This window comes from Lethenteron reissneri, chromosome 7 (genome assembly GCF_015708825.2).
Source record: "Lethenteron reissneri isolate LAM-NWPU_2019-01 chromosome 7, ASM1570882v1, whole genome shotgun sequence".
Lineage (NCBI taxonomy): Eukaryota > Metazoa > Chordata > Hyperoartia > Petromyzontiformes > Petromyzontidae > Lethenteron > Lethenteron reissneri.
This window is the reverse complement of record NC_083785.1, coordinates 7,508,240-7,528,168: the sequence shown is the minus strand read 5'-3', so window position 1 is coordinate 7,528,168 and position 19,929 is coordinate 7,508,240. Positions and strand designations below refer to the sequence as shown.

Below are 19,929 nucleotides of genomic sequence, written 5' to 3'. Positions count from 1 at the left end.
CTCGATGTGGATGTGTGAGCGCGCGTGGGCGTGCGTGTGTGCAAGGGTGATGGCAGAGAGTGACGGGGAGAGCACGGGGCGTGGGGTTCCTCAAAGCCCCATCTGTCAGCTCTGCGCTCACCTCCCCCACACGCTCGCTGCCCTCCTCCTCCCCTACCACTCTCTTAGTTTCCGTGGAGAAGTCATCAGAGCCTCAATGTTTCAGAAATCATCTCCGTCTAGACGGAGTGTGCGCGCGTGGTCTCCCTCTGCGCGCGGTGGCTGTTGTGCGGGCACTTCTGACCCCCCCTCCCCCATCCTCGTAACAATGATTATTGAAATTATTAAATATATATACGAATAAAACATTGGCTTTGACATCCCAATGTAGTGCCCCCCCCCCTCCTGAAAACGAGCCATGAGACTCGGCAAGACTCTGTCGGGTAAGATACGGAAATTATAACGACAGCTCAGGATCCAGACATGGGCATCATCCTCGTCACCATCAGTATCTCTATCATCATCATCCTTGTCATCGTAATCATCGTGAGTCGTAGCATTACACCGTGGTCACTATCGGGACGCCAGTTTCGTAACGCGGTGCCGCTCATCACTACAACACCGCTTCCCACGGTAGCGCTGTATCACCACACGGCATGACCTAGGCAGCGATGTTGCAGTGGTCTCTATTGCAGTGGTCTCTAATGCAGTGGTCTCTATTGCAGTGGTCTCTATTGCAGTGGTCTCTACAGACTTGCTTGTCCATAACCGCACTGAATCCCCACGTCCACGGGACACCACCCAGGGCCCATCGGCGCGTGCAGATACGACAGCGTGGCTCTCATTATCAACGGGGGAGAGCAGATAACGAGAGGGAGGGGAGAGGGATGGGAGAGTTAATGGAGAGTGAATGGAGAGTGGAGTGGAGAGGGGCGAGAGAGGAAACGGTGAGGGAGGGGAGGGGAGAGAGGGAGGGAGCCGTGCCGGCCTTCAAGGAGCAGTGGGCGATGGAGGAGGCCGTGTACTTGGTGGCAGATGACGGGGAGCTCTGCATGTAGTTATGAGCTACCCGTCGGAGGCCGTCGGACTGCGAGAAGGGCTGCGTGCAGAACGAGAGCGGGTGAATGAGCGAGAGAGTGAGCGAGAGAGTGACCGAGAGAGTGAGCGAGAGAGTGAGCGAGAGAGTGAGCGAGAGAGTGACCGAGAAAGTGAGCGAGAGAGTGTGCGAGAGAGAGAGTGAGCGAGAGAGTGAGCGAGAGAGTGAGCGAGAGAGTGACCGAGAGAGAGAGCGAGCGAGCGAGCGAGAGAGTGAGCGAGAGGTGGGGGTTTACACAAAGCAAAGTTATATAAAAATACGAAATGATGAACGAAGCAAAGTGCCGACTACACCGAGCATCTTCTTGCTTCCACTGATCGTAAAAAAAGAGAGACAGAGAGGTGGGGGGGGGGGGGGAGACCAGATTGGAAACGCAAGCAGCGGCCGCTCTCGGCCGTGGGCACAAGGAGTGAGCACCCTGGGTGGACACCCGTAGTGGACACGAGAAGTGAGCGCTTCCTGGCGGCAGATGGTCATCTCGGTCGTAACATAAATGGTAATCGGCAGCGAATGAAAGCGAAAGGGAGAGCCTTGTAATGTAACCCGTTGGGTGGGCACCCCCCCCCACCTCACCCAACAGCATTCGTAGGCAGCACGGCCCCCCCCCCCATCTCGTCTTCCAGCCCCCACCCTGCATCGCCCCCCCCCCTCCCCCCAACGCCGCCTCTCCACTGCATGCCAATCAGGGGCAGCCAAGTCCAAGAAGCCAGTGGGGGAGGCGAGCCTCGTTTGAAAGGGCACCACAAAAAAATAAGAAGAAAACGAGGTGGACACAATGGCCGTGCCTCCGCTGCACTTTTACAAGTTGCACCCAAGACTGACAACGTTTTTTTTTTAAAGAAAGGGGGGGGTGGCTGGGGGGCGGAGGTTACAGATGCAGCCCTGCACGATGTCTCGCTCATCTTCGTCCCGCGAAACCGCGCACTCACGCGCGCTCCCCCGCTGCTGCGCCTTCACGATCCGAGGCGCGCCCAAGCAGACAGCCCCCCTCCCCACAGCGCTCCCCCACCACAGCCCCCCCCCCCCCCCCAGCGCGCCCCCCCCGGCCCCCCCCCCCCATCACCGCACGATGCTTCGCGACGCGCCGAGTGATGCGCGACCGCCGATTCGGCGTGCCAAGGGCACGGGCACTCGCTGCTTGTGCGTCCGTCTCTTCCAACCACCACCCCCCCAGCCCCCCAGCCCCCACCTGACGCCCACCCCCGACCTCTCGTTGCAATCAGGGCCACTTCTGCCGCGACCAGCAGCAGCGCGCCCGAACCTGCGAAACGCACTCACGATTTGTCACCAATTGTCCCGTTTCAGCTTGGCAGGATCGCCGCGTTTCATCCAGAAATTGCCCCTCTTTCTCCTCCCCCCCCCCACTCCGTTCGCTCCTCCAGCTGCTACTCCTTACCCCCCCCCTCCCCCCGCTGTGATTTTCGCTCGAGGGAGGGAGGGAGTAGGAGGAACCGAAACCTTCACAAGGTACACGGTAATGGGCTTTCCGAATTATAGATGGGCGCCTCGGAAAAGCAATTTTCAATTTGTCCCAGTATTGTGCCGTACTCTCTTATTAAAATTTACGCTCGTCTCTCGTTGCGACCACCCACTGACCTCGCCCAACCCTGCCCCGCGCCACCCCCCCCACCCACCCCACACCTAGCTATCAGCCGCGGATAATAAAATAAAAGTAAAACATATCAATGCCCCATTCGCCCTTTTACTTCATCGTTTCCAAGCCACCCACACCCACCACCCCCCTGTCTCTTCCTCCCGGCCTTTCATGTTCCACCTCGATTCCTTTCGGGTTTCACGCAGCAACGTTCAGGTTTCACGTGGCCCCGAGGAGGAGGAGGCTTTTAAAAATTCGGGCCACTTTTAGGCCTCTCCATTAGCCGTAGAAGCGCGTGGGCTAAGAGGGGACGGTCAAAATAAAAATCCGAAAGGGATAATGAAAGGGGAAGCATAAATAAATAAATAAAAGCGCGCCGACCCGCGAATGAATAATTCTTTGTGATTTACAGGTTCCAGGCTGCGCGGTGACCGCTGCTGGGCCTCTGCCCCCCCCCCCCTCCCGCAGCCCCCCCCCCCTCCCGCAGCCCCCCACTTCTAAACAGCGCCGCCGTCTTCTGCCGCGCGTCTTTGCAGCGAGAACTTCGCGGTTTTGCGTACGCACGGTTTCCGAACCCGCGCCGGATTTTAGGAGAAGCAATTTCTCCGCTTCGAACCTGCCCTTCGCGATCCGTTCTCGTCGCCCTTCCGCTCTCCGACGAGCGCGGTTGGCTACGCACGGTGGCGAAAGAAGTTCGACGGACAAAAAAGACAAAGGTCGCCCGTGTAGCCTGCAACAGACTGCTGGGGCAAGTGCTGTTAGCGAGCACCTATGAAGGCCGGCGCAGCACACGAGGGGGCGGGTGACCAGCACCACGCCTGGCCGCCTTTGTCTCTCCACAGTAGCGATGTTTACACACCACCACCAGGTACTCATTCGAGGCCGAGTCGACCTAGGGGAGGCCCAGGTCAGGTTCATATTTTCGCCACTTGCTGTTGACCGTGAGCGGGAATTGAACCCGGGTCGCAGGGTTCGTAGGGTAACGCGCTAACCACTGCTACCACCGCTCCCTACATAGAAACACGTGTATAGTGTGCTAATTCACAGACACGAGTAAAAAAATACTCTCTCTTTCATTCCGGCCTTCACAGCCTTAGGAGATAACCACATACTGTGTCGGGACAGCCACCATGCTGCCAGACCCACAGCTTGCAGAGGGTAAAGATCACGACAACGACGACGGCACGGCGAGTTCCACTCCAGATCGCAGCAGCCCGACTGTGAGTCGGAGCTCGTCTTTTATCCTCCCCAACGTGGCCAGGCCCCGCACCCCTCTAGATTCCGTCAGAGGGTTCCGTGCCTTGCCCACAGGTGCAACTGGCAGAACGGGGTGCTACCCCGAATTCTATTGTCTGCCAATCTCCCAGCGGCACGCGCTCCAGTGACGTATTCCCTGTCACGCCACATGCGCTCCTGGTTTAAGGAATGACCGTGGCGTGAACCATGCAACCGCCAAGTAACCATGGGCCCGGAACAACCAAAAGTCGTCGCTGCCTATTGCCGAAAACGCGGCCTCCCAGCTGTCACCTGATGCGGACGCCGAACGCAGGCGCGGTTCATCCCGCATTCGGCCAAAAAAAAAAAACCTCGCCTCTCTACGACTCACCGAAAAATGGAATCTAGAAGCTGAGCCATTTCCACTGGACCGTGGCAAATCCCTCAGGGCGAAGCGAAACCCAGAGCCCCCCCCCCCCCCCACCTGTTTTTTTTATCGAAGTCAGATCTAACTGATGTGAGTCTGATTGTATTAAAGCCATCTCCGAACACAAACTGAATTCCGAACCCTGACCCGTTGAGCCAACAGCCGAACCCTTGCCAAAGCCACCGACAGAAGTCTGGCCCATTGCGCCGATAACTTTACCCTCATCGGAGCGCATAAAACCCGGCCCTAAACGCACCACTCGTTTCACCAGCAGACACCAAAATCCCAAATCCATTTCACCAAAAAAAATACGCCGAACCTATCGGAATGCAAACCCGTAGCCCCTGACCCACGGGAGCGAATGCGCGCTCGTCAACACGTTCACCGGTGGAGATGGAGCAACGAAATCAGTTCGTATTCAGAGATAGGTGGAGGCGCTTTTGGGGGAGAAAGCCTGAACAGTTGGACCCTGGACCCTGGACCCTGACCCCCCCGGGGTCACGCGAGAAGTGGCACCGGGCAAAATTGCAAATCAAGCGAAAGGCTATTTTAGTGAGCCCACGCAGCTCGCGTGGTGTTGTGAAACAACAACAATAACAACAAAATAAACTATTCGGGAGTGAATTTAGATTTAAAGCTTTCGTGACTGCAGGGATTCATATTCTTGGTTCTTTCGGTAAAGTCACGTAGAAGGGAAATAATAAAATAATACAAATATGAAACAATAAAAATTCTCACGACGTTTCGACTGCAACACAAGCAATCATCATCAGGTGTGAAATCCACAGCAAGAATATTTGAAGAAGAAAAAAGTAAATTTAAATAAAAGTTGGAATTTCTATTTTAAAATGCCATGTTATCCCGTGCTACATGGACATTATCTCATCTCCCATCCTCATGCCTCACCCAAATATCTCAGCTCACCGCGTCCGCCTCATCTCTCTACCTCTCTGCTCTCATCTCTCTCGCTCCTTCGTCAACAATTCATTTCTCTCGTAGCCACTACATCCGTTATCGCTCGTCTCCATCTCTTCTGTCATCTTCACCACCTGCAACTTCACAAATCGAACGAATGGGTGCGGCGGATGGGAGTTGACTCCCATCCACCCCCCCCTAAAAAAATGTTCTGCTGTCACAGCCCTCCACTTCATGCCACCTCCACCCCAATTGGGGGGGGCACGGTGCCACCCTGGCTCACGTACTGTACTGGCAGCCGTAGACGGCGACCCTGAGTCCAGGCCGGCCCCCCGCGTCTCCGGCCTGGCCCCCCACCGCGTCTCCCGGGGCCCCCCCTCCGGGGAGCTCGAAGCGCAGGAAGCGCGTGACCAGCGGGCGCGGCAGCTCGTGGCGGACCACGGAGTCGGCGTTCTCGTTGCCGGAGAAGCCCTGCGCACGCACAAGCACACGCGCACACACACGCGCACGCACACACGCACGCACGCACACGCGCACACACACACGAACACACAAGCACACGCGCACGCACACACAAGCACACGGGCACGCACGCACACGCACGCACACACACACGCGCACACACAAGCACACGCGGACACACACACGCACGCACACACACGCACACGCACACACGCACACGCACGCGCGCACGCACACACACACACGCGCGCACACGCGCACACACGCACGCACACACACACGCGGAGACACAGAGACGGTGAGGAGACTCGCATGGACATAGAGACTTCAGATAGAGGCATAGGGACTCACATAGAGACTCGCACGGAGACTCGCATGGACATAGAGACTTCAGATAGACACATAGGGACTCACATAGAGACTCGCATGGAGACTCGCATGGAGACTGACATAGACATAGAGACTCCAAATAGAGGCATAGGGACTCACATAGAGACTCACACGGAGACTCGCATGGACATAGAGACTTCAGATAGAGGCATAGGGACTCACATAGAGACTCATACAGAGACTCGCATGGACGTAGAGGAGACTCGCATGGAGACATAGAGACTCGCAGACACACAGAGACTGCCTGCTTGCTGCAGAGGTTATACGGTTCAAACCCTGCGGGCCGCCCTGGTTAATCCCGCGGGTGTGTATCCACCCGGAATGGGGCTGGGTGGGGTGGGGCTGTTCACCCCCATGGTGCCCTTATAAAACTCAACGTTTAACCTACTCACGCCGGCTTGTGCCCGCCCTCAGTCGGGCATATTTGCGGAATACACCATGCCGCCGTTGACCCTGGCCATTGACCGAGCAACCCAACGTTCCTACCAGCTCCCTCCGCAGGAATGTGTTTTAAGGATGACGTTCGGCCCGGAACAGGTTCAGATAAACACCGCGGGTATCGCCAGCGGGGCCCTGAAATCAAATGCAGGTGGCTCAATGCGTCCGTGGAGCGTGCTAACCGCTGCGCCACCACTCCGCCACACTCCCGCATGCTCGCTCACACTCACACACACAATGGTGTGAGAAGTAATTACGTTCTATTTGTGTGTGCGCGCGCGTCATGAGCAATTAGTTTACACGACCCCAGGAGCCACTCGTGGTTCCGAATGTGAAAATTATTTTTCTCGTGATTCTCGAATGAAAACTCGACTCGTGGCGACTTGCGGAGGCTCTTGGCGACCCGTGACGACTCGTGGCGTTTTGTGGCAACTCGTGGCTACTTGTGGCGACCCGTAGCGATTTCTGACGACTCGTGACAAGTTCGGCAGCCACTCTGGGCAGCCCCAAACCCAGACGCGAAGCAACGGCGCCGGCAAAACCGAGAGAGAGAGGCAGTCAACCTTGACCGCGGCTCGCAACGGCTCACCACCACAACCACCACCACCAACTACCTCCTAGTGGGAAGGGGGAGGGAGGGATGGGGAAGTAATCAAATAAATAAATCGACCGCCCCCTCGCGCGTTCCCATTGTCCTAACGTGACGCACGCAGAGGATCGCGACGTATCCCCCGTGGCTCGCATCGCGGAGAGGTGACGACCCAATCATTTTCTTAAATTAATCAGCTTCGCTCTCCCCCACCCCCACCCACCCACCCACCATCAAACCCCCCTCCCCCGCCCCCCACCCCATTGTATGAGTTTGTTTCTTAAATATATTACAACGACACACGCACACAAAGCACCACCACGGTGCCTCGCGGCTGTGAGTAGAGCAATTTAATGAGATGCCACCGTGTCGATGTTTTGGTGTTTTTGTTTTGACGTTGAATTAAGAAGAAGGGGGTTGGGGGGCGAGGGGAAGTCACGGCGCGTTCCACTCGCCCCGCGCAGATCGCTCAGCGTCACGCTCGCCGCCGATGATAGCTTCGTATGCGAGTCGAACTTCTTTCGCACCGTACCGAGCCAGCCGTGCTGATCGGAGGTGCGCGAGGGTGGTGGTGGTGGTAGGGGTGGTGGTGGGGGTGGTGGTAGGGGTGGTGGTGGTGGTAGGGGTGGTGGTGGTGGTGGGGGTGGTGGTAGGGGTGGTGGTGGGGTGGTGGTAGGGGTGGTGGTAGGGGTGGTGGTGGGGGTGGTGGTAGGGGTGGTGGTAGGGGTGGTGGTGGGGGTGGTGGTGGGGGTGGTGGTGGGGGTGGTGGTGGGGTGGAGGTGATGGTGGTTGGGTGGTGGTGGTTGGGTGGTGGTGGTGGTGGGGTGGTGGTGGTGGGGTGGTGGTGGTGGGGTGGTGGTGGTGGGGTGGTGGTGGTGGGGTGGTGGTGGTGGGGTGGTGGTGGTGGGGTGGTGGTGGTGGGGTGGTGGTGGTGGTGGGATGGGATGGGGGTGGTGGTGGTGGTGGTGGGATGGGGGTGGTGGTGGTGGGTGGGGGTGGTGGTGGTGGTGGGGTGGTGGTGGTGATGGTGGTGGGGTGGTGGTGGTGATGGTGGTGGGGTGGTGGTGATGGTGGTGGGGTGGTGGTGGTGGTGGGGGTGGTGGTGGTGGGGTGGGGGTGGGGGTGGTGGTGGTGGGGTGGGGGTGGTGGTGGTGGGGTGGGGGTGGTGGTGGTGAGGTGGGGGGGAGTGGTGGTGGTGGGGGGGGTGGTGGTGGTGGGGTGGGGGTGGTGGTGGTAGTGGTGGGCTTTGCTTAACGAGGAGTCGTTGGCTTTGGTTTGCCTCGTGGAGCCGAACTCGACCCTGCCATAGGAATGTGGAATTTCTGACACCGGCAAGGAACTGCCGACGGCGATGAACATTGGCCACACGCACACACACACAGAGAGAGACAGATGGAACAACACCCGATATATTTGTTTAAAGGGAGCCAACGAAAGTGCACTCTGGCTTTGTCTGGGAGATATTGCGCCCGTCAATCCGTCTGTGTCCGCGTGTCAATCAGCGTGTCCATCTGTAGGCCCATCTCTCACCCGCGCGACTGTCCACGTCAGTCTATCTCTGAGTGCGTTGTGGCTGTCCATCTACCTGGCAGTCCACACATTAGCACTCCATCCCTCCGTCTTCGTCTGTCTCCGTCTGTCTCTGTCTGTGTGTCCATCCATCCAATGAATCTTCTCATGGATTTTGATTTTATTACAACGGCGCCGGCATTGAACTCACTGCATCAGTACTAACCTCACCACGCAAGCTCACCAATATCTGTACTAAACTCACTTAAACCGATACTAAACTCACCACACCACGCAGCTCACCAACACCGGTACTAAACTCACTTAAACAGATACTAACCTCACCACACCACGCAGCTCACTAACACCGATACTAAACTCACCACTCAGCTCACCAACACCGGTACTAAACTCACTTAAACCGATACTAAACCCACTAAACTGCTCACCAACACCAGTACTAAACTCACTTAAACCGATACTAACCTCACCGCACAGCTCATCTGCACCAATGCAAACCAAACCAACCATCGCGCATTAATATATATTTTTTAAAAGTGCATTTTTTGTGTGTTTTAGGTATCCGAAAAGCTTTTACACGCGACCCACCCCCCCCCCATTCGGCTCCCTATGGCGTCAGAGTCAACTCGCAGAGGGCATGGGCCTTGCAGGACGATGGGGCGCGTGGGTTGTCAAAGCGAAGCGAGCGAGAGAACGATCCACCCACAACTCCCTCCACCCCGTGAAATCCGAGGCATCCCTCGCTCCGCCGGGCTGCCCGGCTCGCCCTCACTGTGCACCGTCGCTAATGGGGGAGGGGGGGGCGGATTGAGATAACGCGCCCGCCGTGTTATTAATTCATTGGGGCTGCATTTTTTTATTTACTCTTTGGTTCTTTCGGTATCAAATATACAAGCAGCCCTTTTGCCCACTTCAGCAATTGTTTCTTGCTGTGGTTGTCCCACCTGATGACGGACGTTTGTGTTGCGCCCGAAACGTCGTGATTTAATTTATTTTATTTTATACCTACGTGACTTTACCGAAAGAACCAACGTGTATGGGTCCATGCATTAACGAAAACTTCAAATCTAGATTTTTTAAATTTGTTTCATCAAAAGCCTTGCCAGGTAATGGATAGAAAGCTACGTGCGGTGGCACGAAACTCATCTCCCGCTCGGGTGGATGTGAAAACAATCAGCATTTAGTGCCCGTTTAGCGATCTCCTCCTCCTCATCCTCCTCCCAGAGGTCGCAAACGGGTTTTGATTCCTTACCCGTACCCGGCCGCACCAGGGTCGCCGTTCCCTACCCGTACCCTACCCGAAATGAGTGACAAACGGTGACTCACCAGTGACTCATGGCCTACCCGTACTCGTACCCGGCCGCACCAGGGTAGCAATCGGGTACCCGTACCCGTACTCGGCCGGGTACGGGTAGCCGGGTATCGGGTAGGGTACGGGTGTCGGGTATCCGGTTGCGACCTCTGCCTCCTCCTCCTCTGTACGGCTGCTGATGTTGATGCATAGAGCAACAGCTTTCATTTTACGTGGACGTTGCCGTGGCAGGTGACTGCGTCAGGAGTAGCAAGCGGAGTGGTGAATCGTCGCCGCTGTGATGATGATGATAGTAATGATGATGATGATAATAATGATGATGATGATAATAATGATGCCTCCATCCTTCGTGTTTGCAAATCGGGCACCGAGTCGTTCCGCGTTCCGTGGTCTCTGTTCTGGGTGGAGATCACAGCAGGGAGTATTTATATCTCCATGTTGTGCATCATCATCATCAGGGCGTGGTGCTGGCCGCCCACCCCCTCGTGTGCCGTGCCGGCCTTCAACAGCTGCTCGCTAACAGCACTTGCCACAACAGTCTTTTGAAGGCTATACGGTTGGTCTTTGTCTTTGTCCTGCATCCTCATCATCATCGTCGTTATGAAGTATATGCGCAGCTGCTGTGGCTCCCATTGGCTTGGTCTGAATCGTCGACGCACTGCGATCTCTGCGGGTCTCGTCACAGTCCATCACGCTTCGGCCTCTGGTGGGCAGACGGTGATGATGATGATGGTGGTGAAAATGATGGTGGTGGTAGTGGTGATGGCAATGGTGGTGATGATGATGATTTTGGCAGTGATGATGATGGTGAAAATGATGGTGGTGGTAGTGGTGATGGCAATGGTGGTGGTGATGATGATAATGATTATGGCAGTGATGATGATGATGGTGAAAATGATGATGATGATGATGGTAGTGGTGATGGCAATGCTGGTGATGATGATAATAATTATGGCAGTGATGTTGATGATGGTGAAAATGATGGTGGTGGTAGTGGTGATGGCAATGGTGGTGATGATGATGGCAGTAATGACGATTGAGCCCACAGGCATGTCCCTGGGTAAACAGCGGAATGACAACAACAACAGCAACAATCTAGACCCAGGTGACGGGAGGAGCGCAGGTGAGACCCACCACCCATTCTACCAGGGGACACCTGGCCCACGCACAACGCAATGCAGAAAACACGTGACAGCACATCGATAGCAATCATGTACAGAAGCTTAAACACTGCGAGGCCCTTGATCAATACAGCGATAACAATTACACATTAACATTTAAACAGAAACTTTACATTTCATCACGAGCCATTCTAAATTGGGCTGAATGAGGGATCTCTCAAAAGCACTTACAATCGTATTGACACGCCGGGTCAATGACACTCCGCCCCCCTGCGCTTACTAGAGGTCACGTCCGACGTTTCGCCCCATCTACCGGCAGCAGAACTGAGGGTCTGTAACCCGGCGCTGCGGAGACAGCGGCCAGGGTAGGTGGATCACCGCACACTCATTGTTGTAAAAAACTGAAAATAACCTCTCGTCCATTGGGCGTCTGGGAGATGGAATTTAAGACCGGAACGGAGGGACTTCTTCTTGACAATTCTGGCTAATCATCCTGACGAAGCTGGTTGTAACCACCAGCGGAAACGTCGTCCTCCAATTGTCAACGTTCTAGTGGGTTTACTCCGCAACACAGCGGTGTGCTGAACAAGTAACTCATTGGCGCGTTTTGTTTCCATGACAAACTTTGCTGATTGGCTGCGTCGGGTTTAACGACGCAATTATATTTACGCGATCGAACCCTAAATCGCGTTACAAAAAACCTTTATTACAAATGATATTGGTCGCGAAAGCCGATGCGTTAAAGCGCCGTACCCTGGTTCTCCAGGAGAAGGCAGTGCAGCAAGTGTGGACTAATCGCCATCTGTTTCTATCTGTACGGGGATAGAGCATTGCCCCCTCGCATAACATGTGGGTTTCCTCCCCCGCGTGAGGCTCTCCTGGACAAACAAGTAATTTATTATTTTTCGATTTAAAGCTTTCGTGACTGCAGGGATTCGTATTCTTGGTTCTTGCGGCAAAATCACGTAGAAGGGAAATAATAAAATAGTAAAAATAAAACAATTAAATTCTCCGAATTTTACTGAAAGAACCAAGAATATTATTTATTATTATCAACAATAACGAATCCACGTGAACTACACCGTTTGCAAATAAAATTCGCTGAACACGTCTCCCGTATAAATACATATTGAAACGTTCCAATCGCAAAGACAGATTTTAATTTAATCGTCGCTGCGAACGAGCGGCAAGCCCAACGGAGCGCCCAAGAACTCCTCCACAACGCTGTTCCCATCTCCCCTACAAGTGACATTTTATGTTTGTTTCTGTTTGTCTATGTGTGTGTCTTTCTCTGTGTGTGTGTGTGTGTCTCTGTCTGCTTGTGTGTCTGTCTATGCGTCTCCGTGTCTGTGTTTTGTCTCTCTCTCAAATTTAGCAATCTTTGGAAGAACGTAATCAACCAGGTAGGGTGTTGACTGTTGTGTTAGCCGACTCTCTGTGTTGTATTGCATTATATTTCTAAGTTTACTATGTTTGTTTTCTCATTCATTCATACCTAACGATGGTTGCTTGTGTTGCAATCGAAACGTCGTATTCTATTATTATTTAATATATTTTCCTTCTACGTGACTTTACCGAAAGAACCAAAGAGTAATTCCTGCAGTCACGAAAGCTTCGAATTTAGTTTGACATTTTATGTTTCTATCTCTCTCTCTCTCGCTCTCTCTCTCTTTAAACTCTTTGCTCCATGCATCGCCCATCTCAGTGCCCGCCGACCAACTGCGTGCGTTTTCTAGAAATATGTTTTATTTTGTTTCAGAAGCTCGACGGGTGGGTGCAAAAACAGCTAACGCAGCTAACAAGCGTAACACCTCTGATCTGATTGCGACCGTCTTTTGATTCGCTGTGTAACAAACCAAATTATTATTTTTGTCCCTGGGTGGTAAGTGTTATTTTTCAATTGCTTATGCCTCAAAAGTACACAAATTGGCTATTATCACCCACAAACTTTGCTTTTCTGACCAGGACACAAAAGCAAAGTTGATAATCCACTCATTTAATAACACTGTGTAACAAAAAAAACATTTGTTGCTGGGTAGTAAGTGTTATTTCCTAATTACTTATGCCTCAAAAGTACACAAATTGGCTATTATCACCCACAAACTTTGCTTTTGTGACCACGACAGCGATAATTTGAAATGTAACTATTTTCAATGATAAAACGCGTGCATATGTGTCATTCCTTCACGTAAAGTCGTGGTCACAAAAGCAAAGTTTGTGGGGGAATAATAGCCATTTTCTATACTTTTGAGGCATAAGCAATTAAAAAATGACACTTAATACCCAGGGACAAAAATCGTGTTACATAGTGACACCCACAAAGCACCAGCCCCCTCCTCCCCCCTCCCTCCCTCCCTCTCTCCCTCCCCCACGACTCTCACATCCCACGGGCGTTAGATGACTTCTGAGTGGCCTTAACGAGGAGTTGAACTGTGACGCCTGCACCACACTGGCTCGAGACACAGAGCGCATCTTACATTGTTGATAACGACGACGACGACACTGCAATCTCATCGCACACCCCGTATCAGTGCCCTGTATCAGCCAACCCCGTATCAGCGCCCTGCCTTATTACAGATCAATTCACACCTCATTGGCTCACCCCGTGCCCCTAATACATTTCAACGTTCATCCCACAAAGTCCCATCGCAAGGGGGAAACACAAACAAATAGAGACAAATTATGTTCTTCTTGGTTCTTTCGGTAAAGTCACGTAGAAGGAAAATTATAAAATAATAAAAATAAAACATAATAAAATCATTCTCACGACGTTTCGGCCACAACGCAAGCAGCCGTCTTCAGGTGGAGAACAGGTCTGTCGAGAAGGCAGAGTCTGACAGACCTGTTCTCCACCTGAAGACGGCTGCTTGCGTTGTGGCCGAAACGTCGTGAGAATGATTTTATTATGTTTTATTTTTATTATTTTATTATTTTCCTTCTACGTGACTTTACCAAAAGAACCAAGAAGATGAATCCCTGCAGTCACGAAAGCTTTAAATCGAAATAAAAATTATGTTACTAAACAAAAACTGTGCTGTATTAGTTTTGATAATTGGTGTCAATGATGCTACTTATCATGCCACTACTGTCTGCGATCGTGCATGCTGATGCTGCTGCAGCTTAAATTTCGATTTAAAGCTTTCGTGACTGCAGGGATTCATCTTCTTGGTTCTTTCGGTAAAGTCATGTAGAAGGGAAGTAATAAAATAATAAAAATAAAACATAATAAAATAATTCTCATGACATGTTCTTCACCTGAGGACGGTTGCTTGCGTTGTGGCATAAACGTCGTGAGAATTATTTTATTATGTTTTATTTTTATTATTTTATTACTTCCCTTCTACGTGACTTTACCGAAAGAACCAAGAAGACTGCTGCAGCTTGCTTGATATGTGGATGTACACACTCACATACCTGTCAACCCCTAATTAGTGCCTACCTTGTTACAGACCGATTCAGACCTAATTGGTCACCCGGTGACCCTTATAAGTCTCAACGTTCATCCCACAAAAACCCATCGCAAGGGAGAAACGCAGACAAATAGACAAAAACAGTTTTTGCCCCTATTGAAACGGCTGTATGACGTATGGACATGAAAACTCAATTTCCCTGTACAAGAATACGAGGTAAACCGTCTGGGTTGACAGCCGTGTCATCATCCCGCCATGGTAAAGCCACTGCTAGATGAAGGATCCTTCTCCCCCCCACCACCCAAGCCGTCCCGGTCTTGCGGATTCGTTTGACCATACTTCACCACGCCGGTTACTGTGTGTTGGTGCGGCGGGGAGTTGAGGCAGGTGGGTGTAAACAGCCGCACGTCAATAATATAATCAATACTCGCATTCGCGATCGGAGCTTTAATTTCACTGCGGTCTCTCCGGCGAACGGGCGGCCGTGGAAAACATTATTACCGCACCCGAGCACACCACGTCGAGCACACGTCTCGCGGTGCCTCGCCTACTTCCTAACCACGTGGCGCGTACTACAATCTACCGGCAACGGTGAACATATCGAGCGATATCATCAAGGTGGCATGGCAGGTGGCATGGCAGGTGGCAAGCACTCTAGATGCTATTAGGCAAAACACGGCTGCGCTGGGTGGGACGCGTGTGCAGGATGGAGGGAGGGAGGGCCCGGTTACTGAGGCCGGCTTTGGAGTGGTCTCTCTACGTGCCTGGCGACCACGGGGCAAGAGAAGGCCTAATACCAGATGGTGGTGGGATACTGTGAGGGCAGGATCTATGGTTCTCTGCGTGAGTATGTGGGTCTCTATTTGAGTCTGAGGCTAAATGATGATGTACTCTGTGAGGGCAGATATATGGGTCTCTGTGTGAGTTGAGTCTCTGTGTGAGTCTAGTCTCTGTGAGTATATGGGTCTCTAAGTGAGTCTATGGGTCTCTATGTGAGTCTGTAGGTCTCTATGTGAGTCTATGGGTCTCTATGTGAGTCTGTGGGTCTCGATGTGAGTCTGTGAGTCTCTGTGTGAGTCTATGCGTCTCTGCGTGAGTATATGGGTCTATATGTGAGTCTGTGGGTCTCGATTCGAGTCTAAGGCCAGATGATGGTGGACACTGTGAGCGCCCCCAACTGTCTGCTAAAGGCTATGTGGGGGCCTCTTTGTTTTTGACGGTGAGGGTGCGCGTGTGTGCGTGTGTGTGCCAGCGAGCGACAGGGTGTGTACGTGCGTGTGTGTGTGCCCGTTTAGCCCCCTCGATCCGGCCGAACAAAAGCTGTTTAAGCATGCGGTGCGGCACGGGCTAGAGAAGAGATAGAGTGATGTGGTACAGAAGGACGTGGAGCTAGGTGGACTTGCCGATGACTGGTACCAGCGGTGTCAATATCGGCCTCTGTGGAGGAGGCTCGTGAAGGACGCTACTGGGCAGTTGGAGGCAGTCGCCCTCCAACAACAACGGAGGGCGGAGGAGCGACGCTCACAACAACGAGCGGAGCGCCGGGTGGCTAAATCACAGCAAGTTGGCACAGTAGGGGGCACAGGTGGTGCATCAGCCAGTCATCTCAGTCATCTCGGTCAGTCGACCCGTGGCACCTGCTGGGTCTGCCCCGTGACCTCCTGCCAGCGGGCGTTCGACACTTCACGTGGCCTCAAGGTGCACATGGCCTGGCACAAGCGTCGTGGTGACGTCACCGCCACTTAGTGGCGAATGGCGGTTGTTGTTGTGTGTGTGTGCGCGTGTGTGTGTGTGGGTGTGTGTGCGTGTGTGTGCGCGCGTATGTATGTGTGTGCCAGCGAGCGACAGGTGTGTGTGCGCGCGTGCGTGCGCGCGTACGTGCGCGTGCGTATCTGGCAGGCGCACCCGACACAGTAACCGTATTGTGCGGATTCTAGAGTAGACGGCTGCCAGGGAGAAAGCAGAGAAGCTCTAATAAGTCGTAGCGCTATGCTCGTGGCTGATAAAGCAATTCAATTACACAGTTTTAGTCGTGGGCACGATGATGTGGGGTGGGGGGCGAGGGGGTTGGGGGCAGTTGTAGCGGCGGGGGGTGGGGGGAGTAGAAGGATGGTGGTTCAGGTGGGGGGATCTCTCGCTGTCTGTCTGTGCCCCACCGTGTTCTTATCAAGCGTCAGCCAGCAAATGACTCACGCTGGGCACCCACAGATGGATAAGGTTCGCGCGCGCGTGCACGTGTGTGTGTGTCTGTGTGTGTGTGACTGTGTGTGTGTGTGTGTGACTGTGTGGTTCTACGTGTGCGTGTGTGTTTGTGACTGTGTGTGTGACCGTGTGTGTGTGGGGAACGGTAGTGTAGCGGTTAGCGCGCTGCGCTACGAACCCGGCGACCCGAGTCCGATTCCCGCTCACGGTCAACATCAGTGACGATTATCTGAATCGGTCCTGGGCCTCCCCTAGGTCGACTCAGTCTCAAATTAGCACCTGATACGGTGTGTAAACATCACCACTAGGGAGACAAAGGCGGCCGGGCGTGGTGTCGGCCACCCACCTCCTCGTGTGCCGTTCCGGCCTTCATAGGTGCTACTCGCTAACAGCACTTGCCCCAACAGTCTGTTGAGGCTATACGGGAGATCTTTGTCTTGCAGTGACGATTCAGTGGTTCCTGGTCCAGGCTAATAACGCGAGTGGCAGGTGATCGACACAAGCTCGAGTGCGTGGAGCTTTCCCCCCTAGGTCAGCTCAGGCCTAAGTGTGGTAACTGGCGCGGCCGCAACCAGCTACCTGGCGTGGCGGCGTGCCGGCCCCGAAAGACCAGGCGCGCCACTCGTGTCAGGTAATCATTTAAGGTTCAGTTGACCTAGTGGAGGGCCAGGCCCAGGATCTGCCCCGCTGCCCCAGCAAGCCCGGAGGACGCCACGCGAGGAGGGTTCCCGCTGTCGTTGAGGATCAACGAAAAAGGATCCGTGGCGAGTGAAGGGAGCGCACAACAGATGCAGACGGAACACGCGAGAGGATTTTCGAACGATGGCTCGCGACATTTGTCATCAGATTGTTGTTGTGTTTGTTTGTTGTATAAAGGGCATTTCGGAGGAGTGTAATCCGACCGCTCCGGATCGATCGCACGAGTCGCGGGTGAAGTGACGACACAACAACAACAACAACAAAACCAACAACACCCCGGAAAATTATTCAGCGGGCAGGGCGGTGCGGGCACGGTGGTTGACACTCGCTCACCCCCCACCCCCACCCACCCATCCCGGACACGTGTGAAGAAAGAGCTTCATAGCTCATCGGATTCCTCCTCCGGTCTCAATAAAGATTCTGAGTCTGTGGTGGCACTCGCACCGCGCAGCGAGAAGGGTCCTCGTGTTCGACTCGTGACACGGGTGCCTCTCTGTGTGTGGAGTTTGTGTGTTCTCTGTGTGTGTGTGTAGTTTGTGTGTTCTCTCTCTCTGTGTGGAGTTTGTGTGTTCTCTCTCTCTCTGTGTGGAGTTTGTGTGTTCTCTCTCTGTGTGTGGAGTTTGTGTGTTCTCTCTCTGTGTGTGGAGTTTGTGTGTTCTCTCTCTCTCTGTGTGTGGAGTTTGTGTGTTCTCTCTCTCTCTCTCGTGTGTGTAGTTTGTGTGTTCTCTCTCTCTCTGTGTAGTTTGTGTGTTCTCTCTGTGTGTGTGGAGTTTGTGTGTTCTCTCTCTCTCTGTGTGTGTGTGGAGTTTGTGTGTTCTCTCTGTCTCTGTGTGTGCAGTTTGTGTGTTCTATATCTCTCTCTGTGGAGTTTGTGTTCTCTCTCTCTCTCTGTGTATAGTTTGTCTGTTCTCTCTCTCTCTGTGTGTGGAGTTTGTGTGTTCTCTCTCTCTCTGTGTGAAGTTTGTGTGTTCTCTCTGTGTCTGTGTGTGCAGTTTGTGTGTTCTATCTCTCTATGTGGAGTTTGTGTGTTCTCTCTCTCTGTCTCCATCTACTATTCTGCGTCGGTTTCCTCCGGGCTCTCCGATCCCCAGAGCTCAACAAAAACACACCCCACACACGGTGTAACGGATGGCCGCCCAAACATCAACAATGATAAAAACCAAAAAACACATTACCTGTCAATCGCTCGATTCGGATCACGTACAGCAGGAGCAGCCGCCACATCATCATCGACCCCCACTTGTGCAAACAACTTGGCAGCACTCTCCTTGCAAAGAGCCTTGAGACTCCAGTGAGGCTTAAACAAGTGTAGCAGCAGTCGTAATAATAACATAATAATAATATAATAACAAGTTATTCACAAAAGGGAACGCAGAGTACACACATCCAAAGCCGCGAATTCCCCGGCAGGATTCCCGTTGAAAGCCACAATCCCGATGGATTTCACCGCGAATCTCCGGGGAACTGGGCTAGAAAAACATATCCTCGGCGTCAATCTCAAAAAAAAAAAAGATCCCCGCGGAATATCTGGGCCGCTGCTACCGGAGCAATCAGACGCAGAGGCAGCAATGCGAAGCTTTCGCTCGCTCGCTCGCTCTCTCTCTCTCTCGCACGCACATTGATCAAGCAATCTCGCACAAATCCCTCCAGAAATTATCTACAAATAATTATTGGAACATTGGAGGGGGGGGGGTTAACAGAAAACTAAAAAAGTAACACGAACGAATCCTCGCAGGAATAAAAACCACTTCGGAGCGGGACAGCGCTGGCACAGCGAACGCGGACTGTGTTGCACATTTGCCGCGGGACGAAGCTTTCGTGATGTCGCTTTGCGAATGGAGGAAATAAACAAATATAAACATTGAGATATTCTCCCCGCCCACCCCCCAACCCCCCCAACTTTTTTTTAAAAATAAAATAATAATCTTGGAACTTCAAACGAGAAGGGGTTAAAACTATTCTAATTCCGTGTCACATGTGACTACACCGGGAGCCCCCCCCCTCCCCTCCCCCTAATTGTTTTAAATTTCTAATTAAGGAGCTGACGGAACGTAGCGGCGTTTTCAAACGACAACCTCAATCAGAGAGGATGTGGGAGGGGGTGAAGGGCCCCCACCCCGCAGTGAAGAGACGGCGCGGCTGCTTGTCGTTGCAGAGGTGCGCGGCGGTTCAAACTCAAGTGGCCGCCCCGGTTAACGCCGCGGGTTGTGCGATAACCTTACCTCTAAATTTCGATTTAAAGCTTTCGTGACTGCAGGGATTCATCTTCTTGGTTCTTTCGGTAAAGTCACGTAGAAGGGAAATAATAATGTTTTATTTTTATTATTGTATTATTTCCCTTCTACGTAACTTTACCGAAAGAACCAAGAAGATGAACCTTACCTCTTTTATTTTTACAAATACAGTCGACTCGATTATCCGCGCTCATGACGGAGATAATCCAAAAAATATCCATTTTCCGCGGATCTCTATGCCAAAAATCACTAAAATAGGTACGAATTATGTTTGAGTTAACAAAATGTTGTTCGGTTAAAGCACGTGACTTGCAAT

At 52.8% G+C, this 19,929-nt stretch overlaps 1 protein-coding gene across 1 annotated transcript in view; it reads right to left on the bottom strand.

The window, feature by feature from the left end:
* Positions 1-19,929, bottom strand: part of LOC133356668 (contactin-associated protein-like 2) — a 160,185-nt gene that overhangs the window by 88,783 nt on the left and 51,473 nt on the right. Inside the window, exon 4 of the mRNA XM_061574311.1 lies at positions 5,514-5,697. Coding sequence (XP_061430295.1) covers positions 5,514-5,697 — 184 coding nt within the window. The remainder of the gene's footprint in view (positions 1-5,513; positions 5,698-19,929) is intronic.